The 23,485-nt window shown below is 39.6% G+C and overlaps 2 protein-coding genes across 2 annotated transcripts; both read right to left on the bottom strand.

Annotated features, from left to right (window-relative positions):
* Positions 1-7,112: 7,112 nt before the first annotated feature.
* Positions 7,113-7,562, bottom strand: LOC103414611 (stearoyl-[acyl-carrier-protein] 9-desaturase 6, chloroplastic-like). The gene has a single exon (XM_008352976.1). It carries the CDS (start codon positions 7,560-7,562, stop codon positions 7,113-7,115), a length of 450 nt encoding a protein of 149 aa, XP_008351198.1.
* Positions 7,563-14,520: 6,958 nt separating this feature from the next.
* On the bottom strand, positions 14,521-17,910 carry LOC103432769 (alcohol dehydrogenase 1). The gene is made up of 10 exons (XM_008370974.4): positions 17,625-17,910; positions 16,977-17,113; positions 16,695-16,741; positions 16,250-16,575; positions 16,053-16,135; positions 15,873-15,948; positions 15,704-15,765; positions 15,452-15,547; positions 15,183-15,344; positions 14,521-15,004 (listed from the first exon to the last, which is right to left on the bottom strand). Exons 1-10 carry the CDS (start codon positions 17,656-17,658, stop codon positions 14,888-14,890), a joined length of 1,140 nt encoding a protein of 379 aa, XP_008369196.3. The 5' UTR covers positions 17,659-17,910; the 3' UTR covers positions 14,521-14,887.
* Between the last annotated feature and the right edge of the window lie 5,575 nt (positions 17,911-23,485).

Genomic DNA, 23,485 nt, shown 5'->3' with positions numbered 1-23,485 from the left:
GAAACTTGTCAAACTCAACTTCCCGACATCTAAAACACTTCGTTTTTTTTCTCTGAGCTTCGCGAAGACGTCATAAAGCTCACTAGCAGCTTAAAATCTCCTAAAAACTTTGAAATCACGAGTACATAAATAGTAACCCAAAACTGGGTTCTCGGGAAAATGAGGCATTCACGTTCTAAAAACGGTATGGATGTGTTCCTGAGCGCACAAGAAACATAAAGATGACTTCAAAAACCTCGATCCGTGAAGAAATTGCTTGGTTTGAGGTTTATCCGTACGTATTGTATGGAAAATGGAGAATAAGCCGAAAGGGAGGAGAAAGAGAAAGGGTCAACGAGATTGGGTATGGCTGTGTGTGTGTGGTCCAGTTTGCAGCCAACCAAAACAAAAGAAATTAAAACCTAAGTCCCAAATAGTTCCAAAAGTTTAGGAAATTAGGAATTGGACCACAACCAAAACATATCACACAACACCTCAACGCCTAAGGGTACTTTAGAAAATTCACACCATCGAAAAAATTTATTTCGGGACAGGCTGTCACACAATGGGGTGAATCAAACACACCTCACAATTAAATCAATCTCTCTTCTCTCTAATAGTGGATGGCCCCCCTCTCTCTCTAAACCCTAGACCGTTCAATTAAATAAGCCTACAACACGTTATCAGCACGCTCTTGCCAGAAGCTAAGGAATTGACGCATCGTTAGAGGAGGCTATCATCCACCAAATTCAAAGGCTTATTCGTTTTCTGCTAATCATGTACGCTTAAAATAAAAGAAGATATTTGAAATGCCCATGAAGCATGAAAACATTCCCCATGATGCATGAACCCCTCTATGTTTATATTTTCCTTTCGATGTATATATTGTATATGTTCATATATTTGTCAATATATATATATTTGTTTCATGCATCGCACAATTAAATTGTTATGTGAAATTTGTGAGTCAAATTATACAAAATAAATTAGAAGCATATTTAGGGTTTTTCCTAAACCCTATGGGATTTGAAAAAAAAGAAAGAGGAAATAAGGCATGGTGCGGCACACCACCGCACCATCACTGTGCAAAATACCAAGGACTGCAGCCTGCTTGCCTAGACGCCAAGTCCAGTTACTTGGGTCTGGTTCTCACGGCCCGTTTACCATTGCACCCTTGTTATACCCCGGCCCGTATGCGGTTAGGGCTTACCACGACAACCCAAAGGCCAGCCCCTACTTGGCTTTCCCTCGGCCCAACCTGCAGCTTGGTCTGCCTTTTTTTCCACCCAGGCCCGTGGCCTGTAGCCACCATGAGCTGTTTTCCTGCAGCCAACCCGAGGCCTTTTGGGCCATGCCTTTTTACTTAAGACACCCAACCCATGCCCCTTAACCCACGGCACCAAGCCCAAAATATTTTGGGCCTATATTTTCGATCCAATAATATAATTTTAATATTATTTAGCTTCTACCCCGTATGGCCCGATTTATTGAATTAATTAAAAGCGACCTGCAATCCATTAATCTGATAATGAATCCAAAATTATTGACATGAAGATCACTTTTGGACATTAACGATTCAATAATTTATTTTTATACTTTGAACCGTCACATACTTTTGTAGTAACGAAACTCTTACACTTGAGTTCCCGAAGAACCTATAATCCACTACACTTAGTTAGTATATTGCATTCTGTGTTTCTTGTAGGAACCTCTCATTGTGAACTAATTGTTCATAAAACTAAATTGAACCTGTAGTTTCAAATTTAGTGCCTTTGATACTCAAAGTTTTCATTCAAAACACACCACATGAAACCTGTAGTTTTCATGCATAAATTAAACCACTACATGTCTATAGAACCTGTATGTTTTACGATATATGTCTATGGCTTACCATATGACTAATCACATTTTCTCCCTCGTTTTAGGGGCATGCCAAACTTGAACAAGCTCGATTTCTCTGCTCTAGAAGTCTCTGGAAGAAACTATTTGAAGTGGGTTCAAGAAGTGAAGCTCCATCTCACTGCAAAGGGTATTAGAGCCACAATCGAGGCACCTATCACTGACAAACCTGTTGACGAAGCTCAGAAGGCTACTGTAATGATCTTCATCCGAAGACATATTCATGATGCACTACAGACTGAGTATCTCGCTAAGGATGACCCACGCATCCTCTGGCTTGCTCTAGCCGACCGTTTCGATCACCAAAAAAACACATACTTACCTGAAGTAAGACACGACTGGCAACATCTTCACTTCTAGGACTTTAAGTTCGTGAATGAATACAACTCTGAAGTTTGTAGAATCCGTTCTCTGTTGAAATTCTGCAAAGTAGAACTAACCGAATCAGATCTCCTGGAGAAGACCTATTTAACCTTCCATGCCACCAATATTGTCATGCAGCAACAATATAGGGCACAGAAATTCACCAAGTTTTAGGATTTGGACTATGTTTTACTTCTCGCTGAAAAGCAGAACTAGCTTTTCTTGAAGAATCATCAAGCTCGACCCACTGGCTCGAACACCGCACCTGAAGCGCACGAGACATATTCTAGTAGCCATAAACGATGAAAAAACTGTCGTGGCAGTGGCAATGGGCAGCAAGCCCAAACATGGGCCCAAGGTTAACAAAGTGTCGCACCTATGGGAAGAAATGTGACCCAGCAGCATCCACCACTCGCCCCTAAGGTCCTTAACTTCAAGAACAAGGGCAAAGCTCCCGTTCAGGCTGCTTCTACTGAACTGGACATGTGCTATCGCTGTGGATCAAGAGATCATTGGTCATGCGTATGTCGAGCTTCCCCTAAGGCTATTGCTAAGTATCATTCCCGTTGTGAGTCTAACTTCGCACATGTAGATCATCCGGAAGATGCAACTACATCAATGGAGATATAGGATTTCCAGGAGGCGTTAGCACCTATGGATGAATAAAATAGACATGTATTTAGGGTGTTTACCCCTTGTGGCCGAACCCACTAGGAGTGGCCAGCCCTACCCCCTATTTTGCTAGGTTTATGGTTTAATTTTGAACAAGTTTTCTAAGTATTTGGAATAATTTGTTTGGTTTTGGTTTGTTTTGAATTATGGATTGTTATTTGAGTGGATATTATTTTCTCAAATTGCTTAATTGAATGAATGGACTTATATTTATACATGTGACCAATTCAATCAATTTATTTCTAGGTATGTCTAGTGGGGAAGTTAGATGTTTGGCAGATAGAGTAACCACGCATACCATCTTGTGTGAACAACACTATTTTACTAACTTCATACCCAAGAAAGCTCATTTAACAACTCTCTCAGGCTCATCCAACCTGATTGAAAGATACAGAAAGGCATGTATCATGTTGTCTAATGGTACAATTCTGACCATTAAGGAGGCATTTTATTCTCCACATTCTGGAAGAACGTTGCTGAGTTTTAGAGATATTTGAGATAATCAATATCATCTTGAAACCACTGAAGATCATGGTTCTGAATTTCTTTGTATCACTTCATATGAATATGGCTAGAAGCATATTCACGAGAAGTTGGAACGCTTGCCGAGTAGGTTGTACATCACAACCATTTGCAACATGGAAGCCCACAGTGTGGCCAGTCCTATGCCTGAGTTCCCGGACACTTTGTTGCTTTGGCATGATCGTTTGGGACATCCTAGACGTGACATGATGCGCCGTATCCTCAAATCTTCACACGGGCATAAGTTACATCCCTATGTTGGACTCCTACCATGCAAAGCGTGTTCTTTAGGGAAGTTGAATACTCAACCCTCATATACAAAGATTATTCACGATCCCTCTAAATTTCTTTAGATGATTCAAGACGACATTTGTGGACCTATCCAACTAATCTGTGGACCATTCAGATACTTTATGGTGTTGGTTGATGCATTGACATGATGGTCACATGTTTGCTTGTTGTCCATATGCAACGCTGCATTTTCTAAACTCCTAGCTCAAATCATTAAGCTAAAGGCTCACCACCCTGATTATCCGAACAAGTTAATTCAACTGGATAACGCTGGAGAGTTTACGTCACAGACTTTTGACGATTATTGCATGTCAGTAGGGATAAATGTGGAACATCCTGTACCCCATGTTCACACCCAAAATGACCTGGCAGAAGCTTTCATAAAGCGCATTCAATTGATTGCTCGGACTTTGGTTATGAGAACCAAATTGCCGGTATCTTTCTGGGGCTATGCAATATTGCACGCAGCTATGTTGGTCCGGCTGAGGCCCACCGCTACCCAACCACATTCACTGTTACAGTTGGTCACTGGATACGAGCCTAATGTCTCACATTTACGGGTGTTTGGGTGCGCCATTTATGTGCCAATAGCATCGCCGCTAAGTACCAAAATGGGTCCTCAGAGAAAAATGGGAATCTATGTCGATTATGATTCACCATCAATTGTTTGCTACTTAAAACCCTTGACAGAAGATCTCTTTACCACACGTTTTGCGGATTGTCACTTTGATGAGACAATCTTCCCATCGTTTGGGGGAGATAAGTATGTTAACGTTCCGTAGAACGCTGCGAATTGTCATGGTATGCTTCCACCATGTCTCATTTAGATCCCCGCACTGCCCAGTCTGAAACTGAGGTGCATCAAATTATAGATCTTTAGAGCATTTCTCAAAGCATGCCGAATGCTTTTAATGATCTAGCCAAGGTGACAAGATCACATATACCCGCTGCAAACACACCTGCAAGGATAGATGTACCCTGCATACATCAACAACTCGCCGGGAAGGTCGGACCGTCCCCGAAGATGGGGAGGCCGCACCCTCCATGCGGCAAGGTACATTGGTGACATCATATGCTCCAACCCTGAAGCGTGGCAGGCCCTCTAGTTCAAAGGATTCAAAACCCCGGAAGAGGAAAATGGCACTAATTAGTGACCCTAGTTTAAATCCGACCATCGCTCACTCATTTGTTCCAATGCATGAGGTTATTCTAGATTACAGTGATGCTTCAGACAAAACATGCCGGCCTCTTGAGAATCGTGAGATTTCTGTCCACTACACAATATTGGATGAGGTTTGGAATAGGAATGAGATGATTTTCTATGCATTCTCATACTCAGTAGCTACTGACATCATGCTTAGCGATGACATTAAACCATGTTCCGTCGATGAATGCCAACGTAGAATCGATTGGTCAAACTGGAAACAAGCAATCCAGGTCGAACTCGATTCATTCACGAAACGTAAGGTATTTGGACTTATCGTTCCTACACCACCACGAGTGAAGCCTGTTGCCTACAAGTGGGTTTCCGTGATGAAGCGTAATGAGAAGAATGAAATAGTGCGATACAAAGCACGCTTCGTAGCGCAAGGCTTCTCTCAGCGCCCAATGATTGATTACGAAGAGACGTATTCCTCCATAATGGACGTTATAACATTCCGCTACCTAATCAGTTTGGTAGTTTCCAAAAACTGAATATGCAGCTTATGGACATGGTAAAAGCGTATCTCAATGGGAATCTAGATACAGAAATTTATATGAAAGTTCCAGAATGACTTCCATTGACTAGCTCAAATAGTTCTAGACCACGGAACACTCTCTTAATTAGGTTGAGGAGGTCACTCTACGGATTATGGTATAACCGTTTGAGTGAATATTTGACAAGTCAGGGTTATGTGAACAACGAACTATGCCCATGCGTGTTCATAAAGAAGTCACATTCTGGATTTGCAATCGTTGTAGTTTATGTCGATGAAATAAACCTCATTGGGACTCCCGTAGAGTTTGAGGAAATTGCTACACACTTGAAATCGGAATTTGAGATGAAGGATCTTGGGAAAACTCGAATTGTCTTGGCCTAGAGATCGAGCATTGTTCAGATGGAATCCTAGTACATCAATTGAACTACACCCAAAAGGTGTTGCGACGTTTTAATGAGGATAAAACGAAGCTTTCGAGTACACCCATGGTCGTTCGGACTCTAGATGCTAAACGAGATCCCTTCCGTCCAAAGGAGGATGAGGAAGAGATTTTGGAACCCGAAGTTCCTTACCTAAGTGCAATTGAGGCTTTATTATAGTTGGCTCAGTGCACTAGACCCGACATCTCTTTCGTTGTGAATCTATTGGCTAGATACAACAATGCGCCCACAAATAGGCACTGGAGTGATGTTAAAGACATTTTCCGCTACCTCAAAGGTACTACGGATTTGGGTTTGTTCTATACCCGTAAATCTCCAAGTGTTTTCTACCAAGCAAACGCTAGTTGCGACTTCGTCTAACCATGCTGAGATTATCGCCCTACATGAAGCATCACGTGGGTGTTTTTGGCTGAGAGAAGTTATGAAACATATTCGAAGCACTAGTGGTCTTACATCAGTCGTTGACCTTCCTACGACGATCTTTGAAGACAATGCAACATGTATCGAGCAGCTGAAGAAGGGATACATCAAGGGAGACAACACCAAGCACATAGCGCCGAAGTTCTTTTACTCACACCAGCAACAACAGCATCAGAACATTGAAGTCAAGCAAATCCATTCCCAGGACAACCTGGCCGATCTCTTTACCAAGTCATTGCCCAAGTCTACATTTCAGAAGCTTATCCAAAGAATCAATATGTGTAAATTATCTGAGTTGAGTCACTTGTAGTTCTCTTATTTAGAAGTTATGTCTAACTCAGGGGGAGTATCTAGAAGCATACTCACATGATCGTAATGTACTATTTTTCCTACTATTAGGAGCATTTTTCCCACTGGGTTTTTGCTACCTAACGAGGTTTTAATGAGGCACCCATCCTGGGATGATCATACTCCGATGAGTTCACTACCTTCATCCAGTTTGACGAGTGTTTTAGACATTATGCATATTTTCTTACTTTTCTCCTTAATTTATGGGTTTTTGCCTATCTTGGGTTTTACCATAGCAAGGTTTTTGTGAGTTTTTGCAAATGCATAATTCAAAGCAAATTTGAGACTCGCGATCACCCGTTGTACCGATATGTCTTATTTACTTTATGTTCCACTACACATATACCGTTGATTTTACAACACATCCCCATTTTTAGTAGCATTATTATGGATGAAATTATTACAAGGCCACCTCTTTATTAAACATCCAGCTAAACTTAGCCGGTTACGGCCCCATCTTCCGTGCTCGCTCATCCGCCTATTCCTGAAGCCTTATAATCCTCGGTGCCAGCCTACAGAAGAAATCCTGTGCGCTTGCACCCTCTGCCGTTAATCCCTCCCACTTCACTAACTTCCACCGTCTGATAAAAAGCTCCAAGATATCCGCGTAATCTGCCGTGTACACGCTAATCCGCTGAGCCACCACCGCGAAGTGCTCGAATATGTTCGAATCTTCCCCGTCGTACATAAGGTGCGTCGGCATCGTGATCTTCTTCCGCATCATGTCACCGATCGCCACCATTGCTTTGGCGGGATCCACTTCGATAAGCTTCTTTATGATCTTGGAGTAGGAGTAGGCATTCTCGTAGAGCCTCTCGTCGGATGTAGTGGTGCCGTAAATGCACGCTGGATCGTCGCCCTCTTTGGCGAGCCGAGCTGTGTTGCCATGCGATACGAACGTGGCTCGCTCTTGGAACGACGTGTACATGAACGCCAAGTAGGGGATAAATTTTTAGTTATGACGGGAACACAAGTGATACACCACATATTTTAATAGGAGCGGTGATAAATTTTATTTTTTAAGTTATTAACTTTTTAGCATATATTTCCTACCATTTGTATAGTGACACGTAATGTACCATCCCGTATACCGGTCACATTATGTCTTCAAATAGAGATTGTTCTCTGTCCTTATATCCTAAAATTTAACCAAAAATAAATAAAAAAATAAAAAACTAAAGAGAATTATTACGAATAACTATAATTGCAATTTAGACAATTACGGAAAAAAAAATAATTATACCCAATTTTTGAGTTACTGTTTATCTATAGTGTCCCAATGATTTGCCCTCGCAACTTTCATTTGTTTCTATCTTGTCTTGCTTGGCTGGCTCAGTGAAGAGACATTTTTGCCTTTGTTTTCCATGCGTCCCCCATCGTTATTTCGTCAAATTCGACAGTTTTCTTAGCTACTTAGGGTTTTCTTTCTTCATTGTCTTTCCTGATTTGGGTTTTTCTTTTTTTTGTTTTGCTCCTTCTTACTTCTAATCATGTGTTTCTCTTTGGTGATCGTTGTTTAAGGGATTTGATTTTCTCTGCGATTTGTCGTTGAATGCCGTTGTGCATCTGTTTAAACCTAGCGTTTTTTGTGGAAACTGATAAATTGGTTTCCGGGCCTTCCAAAGTTGTGGTCGGGGGAATACAATCCACAAATTCCAGTGAACCAAATAAGAAATACGAACATAATCATCAAGAAGCAGAGGCCGGAAACCATACCCAAAACAACAGTTACAGTTCTCGGGAAATTTTAGATTTGTTAACGGAGAACAGCAAAGAAAGAATCTGCTTTTAGCCCCCAAATCCACGACAACACTGCTACGCACTGCAAATCCAAATCGTGAGGGTTTCTCCAAATCGATAAAAATCCAAAATAAAAAACCCAAACAAAAACCCAAAAACAATTATTTAAAATATATATTGCCTGAGTAAAAGCCCTCGCGCAGCTATCTGGAAACACGCCGCTCGCAAACTGGGCTAAAAATCAGCCAAAATTCCGGACAGAAACAGGAAATCCAAAACGAAAAAAAAAGGCGAACACAATGGATTGTATTCCCCCGACCACAACTTTGGAAGGCCTGGAAACAAATTTATCAGTTTCCACAAAAAACCCCAGGTTTAAACAAATGCACAACGACCCTCAATAACAAATCGCAGAGAAAATCAAATCCCTTAAACAACGAAAACCACGTAGTCTTTGCACGAAAGAAACAACGATCACCAAAAAGAAACACATGATTAGAAGTAAGAAGGAGCAAAACAAAAACAGCAAAACCCAAATCAGGAAAGACAACGAAGGAAGAAAACCCTAAGAGCGAAGAAGACTGTCGAAATTGACGGAATAACGATGGGGACACATGGAAAATAGAGGCAAAAATGTCTCTTCACTGCACTAACCAAGCAAGACAGAAGGAAACAAATGAGAGTTATGAGGGTAAATCTGTCCAGACACTATAGATAAACAGTAACCCAAAAACTCAGTTTTAGCATAAATAACTAGAAGAAGCTTCGGCCATTAGGTACTTACTTTCATCGGTCTGCGCTTCTTCACAAAAGATTGTTGCGCTTCGTCCTTCAAGTAGTCAATGTTTTGTGAGAAGGAAAACTTATGCACGTGGTTCAATCGAAAATTTCTTGCAGAATGGTACCCACTTTCTTGCAAATTCAGATGTCTCGGCAAGAGATTCAAAAGTAAGCATGGCAGTACAATCGTCAAACACATAGCAGGAAACTTTATCCACGAGGCAGTCTACAACAAGGATGAAGCAAAGAAGATTTTAAGCCAGATCCCTTGGCAAAGAGAGCTTGCTGCATGTCTATGAAACTAAATATTTCTCTTCATTAAAAAAATAAAAAATAAAAAAGCTTAACAGAGAAAGTAACAGAAATTTTGCTTTTGAATTTAATTTCTAGCAAACTTCACCACAAAAGTTTAAATCAAATTTTATTACCATATGAGCTATCTTTCGAGTATCATATCCCCACGAGAACCGTTTATCGAATTTGATATCGAATTCGCTATCTACGAGATTTGAACCTAGGATTTTTCACTTTCAAATGAAGAAGAATACTATTAGATTGTAGTACTGAGTAGAAATAATATGAAAAGAGCAATAATGTCATTTTAAGAATTTAGGGAAACTGTTGGTTTTGAAAACCCAGGGGCGTAATGGTTTTGATAGAAGGGGAGAAATGGAAAGCTGATTTCTGTGGGAAAAAGGATCTTCTCCTGGGATCTTATGGATCTCATGATCGTGACCGTTTATCGTGCATCGTGTGGTCAGAAATCATTTCAAACTTTAAAATTTAAAATTAAATATAAATAGTACTTGACGAAAACTGACCACACGATTTATAATGAACGGTCACGATTAAGGAATTCCTAGGATCACTAGGAAAATGATCTGACGAGGATCCTTTTCCATTTATGTGTGTTTGAAATGGATAGAAAACACCTAGCAAACGAAACTAGTTACAAACAATTATAAAACAAAATATTATTAGGAATATGGAAAATATGTGAAATCCCGTCCCTGGATTTCACTGTTATAATCTACGTATTTGTATTATTTAGGTTTTATATTATTTTTCAGGAATTTATATTAATTTATTTGAAATTAGGTTTTAATTAAACTAGTTATGAGGGTAGAATTTTGGAAATTAATTATCTAAAATCCGTAGACCTTTCGAGGTCACGATTTATATTTTCGAATAGATCTCAAAGCCACGAGCGCATAAACGAAAGCCGTTTGCAAGTCCGGATTATAACGGTATAGTTACGGATATTTAAAGTTGTTCTACTAAACTATAGTTTTTAAATGAGTTAAACCCCCACCATGTAGGAAATTGGGTCGAGGAGAGGTGAGTAATATTTGTGGACCAATCAGAAAATAAGGGGAGGAACTCTCTGGAACTCTCTCTGTTTTCTACTCCCAGATGATCTCATCAACTCCAAGTCTCAAGAAGGAAAAGGATTCTCAAAAAACTTAAATCCCCATAATTGTAAAATATTGAGGGGGGAAGTCCACACTCTCACTTTTGCTCTGAGGCAGAGTCGCAAAGGGAGAATCTCGCTTCAATTTGGAGCGGTGGTCATCCAATTGCAACAACAACAACAACAAAGGGTGCTGGCTAGTGGTGAGGTTTTTTTATAAATTTAGAATTCTATTGATCTGTATGATTGTGGTTATTGATATTTTTGGGTGCTGAAGAGTGTGAAACTGTGGGTGCTGGCAAGTGGATGTTTTTGGTTGAGTAGATAAATTCATGTATGCTTGCAAGGTGCTTGATTTAATACCCAAGAAAACTTACGCTTAGTTTGTTCTATGAAATTGTTGTATGTGGATGCTGAAACTTAATTGTTCGTAAACAACCAAATGTTAATGCGAATCCTTATTAAGTTCTATTATTGATAAGGTTATTAAATTGAGTTAAACCAAACCACTGTTTTGTTATATCGATTAACAAGTAAATGGTATTACCTTATGGATTCAGAGTTCTGTTATACGAAATGCTTCTTTCGTTACCAAGCATCTAGGCCTAAAAGGGAATTCTAATTGAAATAACATCCTTGTTAATTTTGTGCTTATTTGAGTGATTTTGGTTGGGGTTTAAGAGTTTATATTGTTTACTAGTATTTATATTCAAATTATTAGTAAACGACCCAATTTCTTTTAATATATATATTTGCCGCATATACTTGTCAAAAAGGGGTAGTGGCAAGAGTGAAGAGGTAGTGTTTTAAGTTGAAAACCATTAACTTTACTTTGGTTTATTAAAGGATAGAGAAAGAAGGTTACGAAGCATAGGAATAGAACCTTACGATGTTGAGATAAGAAATAATATGTATGGTTACTAGTATGAAAATGTGACTTGGTTTCATATATGTGTTTTCTATGAAAATGTGATTCTTTTATAATTGGCCATCAATCTATTTATCAAATGTGAATTGATTCATGGATTGGTAATATTTGTGAAAAGGTGATTTGAAGTGCATATTGAAATGTTTATGAATTGTGTAATAAATATACATTTGAAATGTTGAGAAATGCAAGGGCTAGTAGGGGATCGTTACCCTAGTGTCACGAGGTTAAGTGACACCGAGGCTGCACCACGTAGCAACGGTACATGGATGGTCTTGCTTGGTTAATCCACGTTAGGGGACCATACTATTTGTGGATTGCGCTTGGTTAATTTGCGTCGGGCGATCCTTATATCCTAGGTATGGCCATACACATTTAGGGGTGATCATGCTTGGTTAATCCGCATTGGGTGATCACTTCTCATTAGTTGTAGTAGTGACTCTGCTTGGTTAATCCGCGTTGGGGGGTCACTACCTACTTGGTACTTTCTCAGGGGGGCTCTGCTTGGTTGATTCGCTTTGGGGGGCCACTTCCTATTTGGTTACTTGTGTAGGCTTCGACCGAACGACATCTCTCTAGCTCTAGTTTTGAGTGTATCCGTGAATTTTGGCTTCGAGAACTTTGAGTTTGATTTAGAAAAGCAGTTGGATGTCCGTGTGACTCCTTCGGAGTTGCAAAGGTTTGGTATTAATTTCTTATGAATTATTTATATTCAAAGTTTATAAACTGTGATTGATGGTTGGTTTTATCATTATTGTCACATACTTTGTATTATTATCGCTCACACGAGCTTCGCAGCTTATCCGGGTTGTTGTTTGACCGATGCACCATTTCCATGATGTAGGCACTTATTTCACATGCGACAAGTCTAGGTAATTATGAGAAACCTTGGGATATTTTGTTTCCGTTGAATAGTCCGGATCCCGATGTTGGATTCCGTGGAGCGGTGGTTTGGAATCCCTTCTACTCTGCGATTCCGTTGAGTGATGGTCCGAAATTGTATCCTGATTTGGATTCCGTTGAGTGGTCCGGAATCCCTTCTACTCCACGATTCCATTGAGTGATGGTCCATAATCGTATCCTGATTTGGATTCCATTGAGTAATGGTCCGGAATCCCCTTTGGTGCCTTGGTTCCGTTGGGTGGTCCAAAATCCCATTTTCCAAAGATGTAGTCTTCAGCCGAGCTGTGTTACTCTAGCCCTGCATTTCGACGTGTTGTATGTGTTATTGATGATGTGATGGTTGACATTATTGATTGATGTGATTATGGATGATGTTGGTTATGGTTATGGTAATTATGATTAGACTCGTTGAACTTTATGACTAGTGATTGTGTCAATGGTTTCGAGAATCTTGTTAATTGAGTTAGAAAAGATGTTGGACTTCTGAGTGACTCTTTCGGGATTTTCTATTATGATTTCATAAGGTATGAATTTAGAAGATATGGAAATAATTGTTGTTTCTTTGATCAGATTAATTAATTAATGTGGCTAGAGAATGGTTTTGTGTTTCGTCGGTTCTTAAATATGATGTATGTTGTGAATTGCGATATCATGATGAGACATAATGATTTATATGTTGGATGGGAGAGAAATCATGTTTTCATGGGGGTTGGTTATGTAGCATGAGTCCAGGAATTACATGTTGTCAGGTTATAATAAATGAGTGAGGAATGCTATGCTTTTCTGCTTGAACTTAGTGGAATAAACGTCTGATTTTGTGATAAGTGAACTACGAATGGCTTGATCTCTATTGAGGGTACGTAGGCAGTCTAACAAGGAGGTTAGATGCAGCCATAAAGTAAACGAAAAATTACTTTGAAATTCGATTCTCGAGTTGTGATTTGTCATATCCCAGAGGCAGGATATGTGAGATATACAAGTATTTGGTGACGTCACGTGTCGATCCTGGACGTATGTCGGGATCGGAGCATGACAAAATAAACTTCAATCGTCGGACATTCTTCTCTTCTCCCTTTAATGGTTAAATAGTCTTATTTATACTACTACAAAATAAAATCCTACCTAGAAAATGTCTCCTAAAAACTAGGAAACATAATAAATAAGATAGTTAGGAAATAAAAGGTTTCATATTTAAACTGAAATTTGGACTGCAGAAAAAATCCATCTTTTGACCAACCAAATCAACTCCGATTTGGTCCAAAATGTCTTCTTTTTTTAAAAAACTTGAGACGTCCCTAACAAATCCTCAGAATGAATCTTCCTCAAAATATGTCATCTTGACCTTTAAAATACCTAAAACGTAAAAAAATGTCAATCTTGGAAAGGTGCGAGCTGGGCCTTTATTTCATTGCCATTGTCAACAGGCATGGTAGAAATATTTGAATTTTTGACACAATCATCTTGAAAGACTCACTAACATCCTTCAATTAAAACCACTCAAAATTCATCCGTTTGATCATATTTTACTCCAAAGAAAGTCGAATGTCCTACATTGAAAATACATAACAAAGTATCAAAATCCTATCAAAATAACTAATAAATTATAACTAAGATTATGGTGAAATATATAGTATAATATCAGCTCAAGCAATGGTAAAGTAGGCGGCAAGGATCAGGTATGTAATGGGTTCTTCAGTTTGATTATGCCTGAAGCAAGCAGGTCACCATTGGGTGATGTGGTGTAGGGTTTATGGTTTTGGGTAGCGGGCGGTGCCAGGGAACATCCGGTGCTGGTGTTGAGGTAGCTGGGGGTGGCAGGGAGGTTGGTGCTAGCGGCTGCAGAGGTAGAATTTCAATCTCAATATTAGGGGACTCGTCTAAAATCTAACTGATGGCCTCACTTATTTTACAAAATGGCAGTCTTTGTCCTCCCTTCACTGTACATTCCTTCCCATCTCATCGTTAGCCTCCCATCCACCACACTAATCCCGCAACCACCACGCCACGACCACCCCCTCCATAACCCTTTCGTGTCATTGTAAATTTTGTAAAACAATTTTTTTATCAAAATAATGTATGTAGTGAGAGTATAGTTTCTTTTTGTCAAACTACTCTCGACTGTCATTACACACTCAAAGCACTTCTATATCAAGATTAACCACAAACTTACAACACTGAGACAGTTTTTACATTAAAAGTGCTTTTAAAAATATTGTTTACCAAACTATCTCACAACTAATAATTCTTACAACACAGCAGAAGCAATTTATTTTTTAAAGCACAGCAATACTGTAAGTTGCTTCTCCTCTCCAAATTTGCAAAAACCCTCAAATCCATAACAAAACTTATTCGAATAGACATCAGATAGATATATAAATTCCCTCCATTCTGCAGGCAGATGATCCACCTAATGGACCTAATGGACTGTATTGCTTTGCTTTGATGATCCATAACCAAACTAGTTTTGCATAACAAAACTAGTTTTTTTTCTCTAATTCTCCATGCAGATGATGCACCTAATGGACTGTCCAGAAAGCATCAAGTCGAACGCTTTGTTGATCTCAGCGAATGGGACCGAATGAGTGATGAATTTCTCCACTTCCAGCTCCTGCAAGATCAAACAAGTTCAGTCTTACCACATTGCCAGTTTCGAAACTAACTAGTTGTGCAAACAAATTCACAAGAAATATCCAACCTAAAAGCTTAGGCCTTTAGGCAAAGGACATGATACTTAAAATACGAAAAATTAGGGTGGTTTCGGGAACTTGGTTGTAAAAGAAATATACCTTGTTCATGTACTTCTCCACAACACCTGGTAGATCGGTGCGGGGCTTGTAGTTACCATAGAAGGTACCCTTAAGAGTCCTCTCGTTCAAGAAATTCATTGGATGGGTTTTGAATGCATCATCTTTGTTTGGCACACCAACAAGTACAGCGAGACCCCAACCCTAAATTTAGAAAGAAAAAGTATGATTTTACATTCTGATAGCAATATTGTTGCATATTCTAGCATCTTAGCTGATTAAACAACAAAAAGTGGTTTAGAATTACTTACATCATGAACACATTCAAACGCAGAGATCATAGCCTGGATGCTTCCGGTGCACTCAACACTCCTATCAACTCCGCCGTTGGTCATCTCAGCAATCACCTTTTAATCAAAGTCAAATGTTAGTCGCTAAGAGCTGATAATCACTAACACTAAATGGAGTGTTAAAAATAAGAGAAGCACCCAATGGGGAAATGGGAATGCTTTACTCTAATCAATCGGACACAAACATATATCAAAGAGATTTCTGTAACTAACCTCTTGCACAGGTTTGTTATGATCTTTCGGATTCACGAATTCATTCACCCCAAACTTCTTGGCTGCCATAAAGTATAGAAATTATTTAGCGAATGACATCTCAACCAGACATGACGACGCGTAACTAAGTCCTTAATCGTTAAATAGATGTATAATCATATTGACTGACCTTCCTCAAAGCGACTGGGATTCAAATCAACACCGATGATCCTTGAACAGCCCGAAACCCTTGCACCTTCAGCAGCCTAAAATGTAACAAGATGACCAAGAAAATCATTACAATACTCCAAACTATCCAAAAGAGCCTATCCAAAAGAGCCATAACAGAGGAGCAATAAGAATGACTTACAGCAAGACCAACAGCTCCCAATCCAAAGATGGCAATAGATGAACCCTTTTTCGGTTTTGCAACATTCACAGTGGCACCAAAACCTTCAAATACACCAACAGAAACAATTAATTGATTACTCCAGGAAGAAAAGTTGAAAAATCCCTAATTTCTGATTCCAAGTTTTTAACTGTCAAAATGGGAGAAGTCTTTCGAACCTGTGCATATTCCGCAACTAAGAACACAAACTTTGTCAAGGGGAGCAGCCGGGTTGATCTTAGCAACTGAGCCAACGTGACAAACGGTGTATTCACTGAAGGTAGAAGTACCTACAAAGTGATAAATTGGTTTTCCATCCTTGGAGAACCTGGACTGGCCATCATTGATCATGGTACCCCTATCAGTATTGATCCTCAGCAGATCACACATGTTGCTTTCCTCCGACTTACAGTGCGCGCACTCCCTGCACTCCCCAGTGAACACAGGGAGGACATGGTCACCCGGCTGGAGTTCGGTTACGCCCTCACCTACGCTTTCCACAACTCTAAACACAAAATGTTAAGCAAACACAATTTAGACAAGTAAACAAACTGCGTAAAATGAAAGCAAATACTAAGTTAATTACAAATTATGTAGTTTAATATTCAGAGATGATGCACATACCCTCCAGCTTCATGACCAAAAATGCGAGGAAACAGCGGTTGTTGTCCCTGTCACACAACATATATGTTTCAATTCCAACAGCTGACATTCTAAGCACGAAAATGCCATGTATAGGATTTGTCATCACATTAGATTTAGCACTCAAAATCATGGTTAACTTCACTAATCAATTGCAAGTTATAGACTAAGTACTATAAACATATGAAGAATCATGCTTAATGATGTAGTTATCGATACGCAGATATTAAAGTAGAAAATGTCATTCCAAGTTGAAGTTTTTACTTTGGCTTCCCAGAAGTAGACATCGGTGTGGCAAAGAGAGGTGAAGAGGATCTTCAAGCGAACTTCATGTTTCTGCGGTGGTGCCACCTCCACTTCCTCAATTGACAGTGGCTTCCCCGCTTCCCATGCCACCGCGGCTGCAACCGACAAATCCCAACGCGATTAGCGACAAATACATCGATAAAATCAGTATTTTTTCCCACAATTACCGTCAACAAGATCAAGGTTGACAACATGTAATGAAAGCTACAATTTATGGAAAAATAGAGACAAAAATTCATTACAGCAGATTATTCAGTCCGCTGCCAAGTTAATATCTTTTTGATCAATTTCGAAATTTTCGAAACTAAAATTTAACTTCTCATGAAATCCTCGAAAACCAAATCCTCATCCTCATCATTACCAATTATAAACAATATTTAAAACAAAATAGAAAATCCCAAGCATCTTTATATTAAAAAGAAATATAAAACAGCAGTAGGATCATGTAAAAAGATAAAAGAAAGGAAATTGATCACCCCAAAGAAAAGAGAATCCAAGTCTAACAAAAGAGTTTTAACAAGAAACATGATCAAGCATGATCAGAGTGATGAACATGACAATCTATCAAAGCGGTAAATCAATCGATCAATTATGGTCGGTGCTTACCTTTGCATTTGATAACCTGACCAGCTGTAGACATTATAGAGGATGAGCTTCTTTTTTCTTTTGATGTTTGATGTATTTTTGCTATAAGTAGTATAATTGATGATGTTCAAAAGACGGTGCTTTTGGTTTTGGATACAGGAGAAAGTGAATGCAAACTATTTATATTGGTGACAGAATAAAACAAACCACGAACGAAAATACCATTTTCCACCGAAGCTTTGCAGCCCAAACTAAACTTCTCTGTGATCAATTCTGTGTACGCATCTAAGAAATCATCCAAGTTGATAGAAAAATTATTTATTTAAACTATATTTTATAAATTATATGATATTATTGTTGATAATATTATTAAATTATTGATTAACAAGCTTATTTTATAAGGAAAATTAATGAAAATGGTTCGAAAACTTTGAGTTTTAACGATAAGGACAAAATAAAAGGTAAAGTGAATAGTACTAGGATTGACTTTTTAGTGTAAAAATGTGGTTTTTCGTTAAAGTGAACGGTAACGAGAGTTTTTCGTTAAACTGAATGGTATCGATAGCTTTTCGTTAAAGTTCCCTATTTTATATTGATGACATATTACATAATTTATAAATTTAATCTAAAATTTTAGTTTACTTGGTTACTTGAATAATAAATCATATAACTACTTTTGAATTTTGAATTTTTTATTGCTTGCAAACTCTAGTTTTGTAAAACCAAAACCGCCAATGGATTTGGACCACGACCGTTTCTGCTTTTTAGTACCATCGGCGCCCTTGTTTCCGCCGGATTTTGCGACGTGGCTAACATTTGATTATTTGAAGGCACGTGGCGGCATAGTGATATTGTTTTTAGGGGCCATATTACCGCTTTACGCGTGCTCAAATTGGAAAAAGGATCATCTCCGAATCAATCAATTAATTTAGACTCTTGAAATTTAGTCCAACGATTATAAGGAATCATTTTAAAAGTTATAATAAATTTAGCCGTTTGATCAAATTTCAAGGATCCCGATTAGATGATTGAGGGTGGGGGTGGGAGGGATCCTATCCCTTTCCCTCAAATTGTATGGCATGGGTAGGGGTGAGAGCGATACGGTTCGGTACGGTTTCGAGTGAAATCGCAACCGAAATCGAAACTTTTTGTTGTACGGTTCGGTGCGGTTTTGAAGCCAAAATCGAAATGAAACCAAACCGTTTGGTTCGGTGCGGTTTCAAACGATTTCGGTTTGGTTTTTGAGAAAAAAATGTACAATTTAAAATATACACTTATTTATGCATAAGACGGTCTTATTTTCCTCATATATTAATGAATGAATATGCAACAAAAACAACAACAAACAGCGGCAAAACTACAAAAAAGGAGGAATATAAAATTTGGCAGCATCTAGATGTCAATCTTCCTCAAATTAAGGGATTAGATTTATTAGAGAATCCCATGGAAAGATGAAACATAAAATCTGGCAGCATCAGTCACCTCATATCGTCTAATATCCATATGTAGCATTAGCCATATGCAACATCAGTCACCACATATAGTCTAATATTGCAACAAAACTGCAACAAAAAACAGCAGCTAACATGTACCAAAACTGCAACAAATGACAACTACTAAAATTGAGACAACATCCAATGCATCAATGGGTTTTGAGTTTTGAGTTTTGAGAGAGAGATGAAGATAAGTTTTAACTTTTAAGGAAAAGATGAAGATGAGTTTCAACCTTCAGGACTCGAAGTGAAAAATTGGATGATAGTCCAGTAACCTAGTTGAACTAATTAAAAGTTTAAAACATACCATGCGGTTTCAGTTTCGGTTTTGGTTTCGGTGCGGTTTTGAAAAACCAAAACCGAAACCAAACCGTTTTCTTTGTTGCGATTCGGTTTCGAAATCGAAACCGTTTCAAAACCGTAAAACCAAACCGCTAAGTGCGGTTCAATTCGTGTTTCAGTTTCAATTTTTGGTTTCAAATGCCCACCCCTAGTCATTGGCTGTAGCATATATAAAAAAACAGATATATACCACAATGATAGCTTTTAGGCCTCGTTTGGCATGTCATATAAGATCATCGGATAACACTAATAGTACGAAACGGGTGTTTGATAAGTTTGGTATTAAATAAGCACCGAATTATTTGATTTGGCCTCACCATTTTAATGCCCCTCCCACTTGCTTCATTATCCCCTCTACAACCTTGGTATTATTAGTCGGACTCCTACCAAAGAAAAAACACACTCGTCTTTCTTAGACCTATTCTGCCATCTGTTCTTGAGGGTCGCAGCCTCCGATTAACACCAAGCAGATACGAACAGAGATCCAGAGGTAGTAGATTGAACGATCCACACCAAACAGATACAAACAAAGAACTAGAGGTAGCAGATCGAACCTAAGTGGGCATCGTGACCTCCGTCTTTGGTGTTGCAACCTATGTTTCTGGGCATCGTGACCTCTGTTCCTAGGCATTGCGACCTCCATTTCTGGGCATCGCGATTCGAATATCTGGGTTTGTGGCTTAATTGCTAATTGATTCTGTTGATGCACAAAACCGGAGGGGTCTTGGAACAATTTAAATCCGACCGTGAATCTGCAAGAAAGTAAATAACACAAGATGTATCGTGGTTCACCCCAATATTTGGGCTACGTCCACACTGATATTGTATTTCTCTGAGAGGATTGTCAGGAAGAGAGCCTCTGTAATGTGAGAGTGAGGCTTTGAAAGGGAGAGGGGGCTTGTCGTTTGAGAGTGATGCCTCTTAATTGTGAGGGTGAGGAGTCCCTTTTATAGAATAAGGGCTCCTCACTTATTACACATTTTCCCTTTCCTTTATTACATAATTACATTTGAGTCCCCTGAGTATTTATACGAGATCTAAATACGAAGGCCCTAAGTATGGTATAAACAGTAGTCTCCCAAGTTTTCAGTCAATAGAGTCTTTTGGCTGGAGACTTGAAATTCAGTCCATGTGTGGGCCAAAGTAACTAGATGTCATCTAGAACTAAATACTCGATATGAAGCGATGCTCAATCTGAAATGATGCTCAACTAAAAGTAGCACATGTTGCGAGGCTGTTCGACTTGTGGCTTATGTTGCCTTGGTTGGCTCGGCTTGTGGTGTTGAAGGTGAAAGAGTCCTTGTTATAGAATAAGGGATCGCTCCTCAATACATAAATGATGGGCTAGAGTTGATGCTCGCGGCGATGCGGTTACTTAGTAGGCAGCGATGCTCTCTAATGATGGTGATGAAGTCCCTTTTATAGAATAAGGGCTCGCTCCTCAATACATAAGTGATAGGTTAGGAGTGATGCTCGCGGCGAGGTGGTTGCTTAGCTGACAGCTATCCTCTCTAATGAAGGTGAGGGGGTCCCTTTTATAAAATAAGGGCTCGTTCCTCAGTACATGAATAATGGGTGTTCTCTAATGAAAGTGAATGAGTCCATTTTATAGAATAAGGGATCGCTCCTCAGTACATGAATAATGGGTTATGAGTGATGCTCGCGGCGAGGCGGTTGCTCAGCTGGCGGCGATGCTCTCTAATGAAGGTGAGGGAGTCTCTTTTATAAAATAAGGGCTCGCTCCTCAGTACATGAATAATGGGTGCTCTATAATGAAAGTGAGGGAGTTCCTTTTATGAAATAAGGGCTCGCTCTTCAGTATATAAATAATGGGTGCTCTCTAATGAAAATAAGGGAGTCTCTTTTATAAAATATGGGCTCACTCCTTAGTACATAAATAATGGGCTAAGTCCCCCAAGTATTTTTCATGAAAGCCCAATATATGGTACATAGTGTAGTCCCCCAAGTCTTCAGTCAATAGAGGCTGTTGGCTAAAGACTTTAAATTGAATCCATGTATGGGCCGAAGTGGCGGTTGTTCGGAGGCGGTATTTATATACCCTGCATTGAAGATTTATAGGTAAAGCTTTGCAAGTGAAGCTTTGAAGCTGGAGCTTTTGTAAATGAAGCTTTGAAGTCGGAGCTTCGTAAATGAAGCTTTCAAAGCTGGAGTTCTTGAAGCTGAAGCTCTGTAAATGAAGCTTTGAACCTGATTGACATGAGTGATGCTTATGGATGTTTATATGAGTGATGCTCATGAATGTTGATATGACTGATGCTCATGAATGATGTTCATGAATGTTTATGATTGACATGAGTGATACTCATGTATAATTTTGGAGTATTGGACGTACTTTTGATCACTTAGTTGGTGATAATAGAGGGCCTGGCTCTTTTGGGCATATGGGCCTTCGCCCTCCACGTAACATTCCAGCCCATTATTTTAGGCTTGTTTTTTTTTTTTTAATTATTAGCCTCTGATGGGGTTTATACAGATGTCTCTAAAAGATAAGAAAAATAAATCATATCATTCAAAAATAAATCTGACCCTCTGCTTAATGGGTCACGCTCATAATGCCATCACCACCGCAATTATGTCTGCTTCTTTTTATCTTCTTTTGCTTTCTGCTTTTGCTTTTCTTTCTGCTTTTCTGCTTTTGTTTCCCACTCTTCCTCTTTTTCTTTTTCTGAAACATTCTCTTAACATCATGATTTTTTTTCTTTTTCTATTCTGTTCCTTTTAACCAGCAAGCCCACTTGACAACGGATTACACGTTACTCTCCAACTCTTTCCTCTTTCTTTTATTCCACTTTTGCTTTCTTAGAGCTGGTTGATGATTTTCTTGCTTCTGTGCATTGAAGACAATGATTAAAGGAGATGGGGAACCTTGGTGGGCATCTTCTTATCTTATTCATGAGTGCTTATCGTGGGTTTTTTTTTGTAGAAATCTTGTTCTACTTGGCATCTGACCGTTTTCAAATCCGGGGCAGACGCAGGGTCCGGACCGAAATTTCTGTCCCCGTATACTGAAACTGAGCAATGTCAATCTGACCAAAAAGCTTGGGATCAGAAACCAAGTCCTTCAACTTGGCAGTCCTGGGATGATGCAACCACATGCTACCATCCATGAACTGTACATCGTTGGATTCACACGCTTCTAGTATCTGATCAAGCTCACTCACATCCAGAACCGTTGGTTTTTCCAAAAGCAAATTCTTCTTCTTTCGAGGAGCCAACACCGCCCAGTGCAAGCGAAGACTTGTGGGCAGGGGTATGTACACCGTAACTCTACATGGATCGTTGAACAGCTGATTTTAGCTCTCGGAGATCTTGACGACTCCGAAGAGTCCACTGTCGACTGCGAATTTCCGGGCTTTGTCAATTGAACGGCTGGCGATAGCGTAAAGGGTGGTGTTGGGTGCGAGCTTTATGGCTCGAGCTCATTTTCTGGCTATGTCGACGCATCTTGTTATGCCAAAACGTATCGCTGCTGGATTTTCTGTCATTTTTTTTTTTAAATTTTTTTTAGTTTATGCTGGAATGGAGACTTCCTGGTGGTAATGTTCAGAACCTTGGTAGGCATCCTTACGGGTCATTTCACCCGTATGTGTCTATCCTTAGCACCACGAACCAGATCAGTGCAAACTTTTTCGAGATTCTTCATACGGATTTTATCAATATTCCTTCCCAGGATCTCAAGTCGTCAAAGATCGAGTTCAGGAGATCGTGCAGGTCACGTGAGGGGGCCTGTCTGAGACGGAGCGCCTTGAGCACGCGCTTGAAGACGATCACATGGCAGGGGATCCGGAGGACGTCCTTCTGCTCCTAACCGTACTCCTGCGCCCACTTGTTAAGGAGTTCGACGAAAACTAGGTGGTTCAGGAGCACGGCGCTGACCACAAACTGCTTCATCTCGTCACCGACGTAGACCGGGACGTGGCCGTCAGGGACCATCGGTTCTCCAGCGGAGGATCTCCGGCGCTGGAGCTTCACACCATATTTGGCCCAATTGGCAGGTGAAAGTAGGGCAGCATCAGACAACCTTTC

Source organism: Malus domestica, chromosome 10, assembly GCF_042453785.1.
Source record: "Malus domestica chromosome 10, GDT2T_hap1".
Classification (NCBI taxonomy): domain Eukaryota; kingdom Viridiplantae; phylum Streptophyta; class Magnoliopsida; order Rosales; family Rosaceae; genus Malus; species Malus domestica.
Note: the sequence above shows the minus strand (reverse complement) of the source record. Positions and strands in the feature narration are given on the sequence as shown.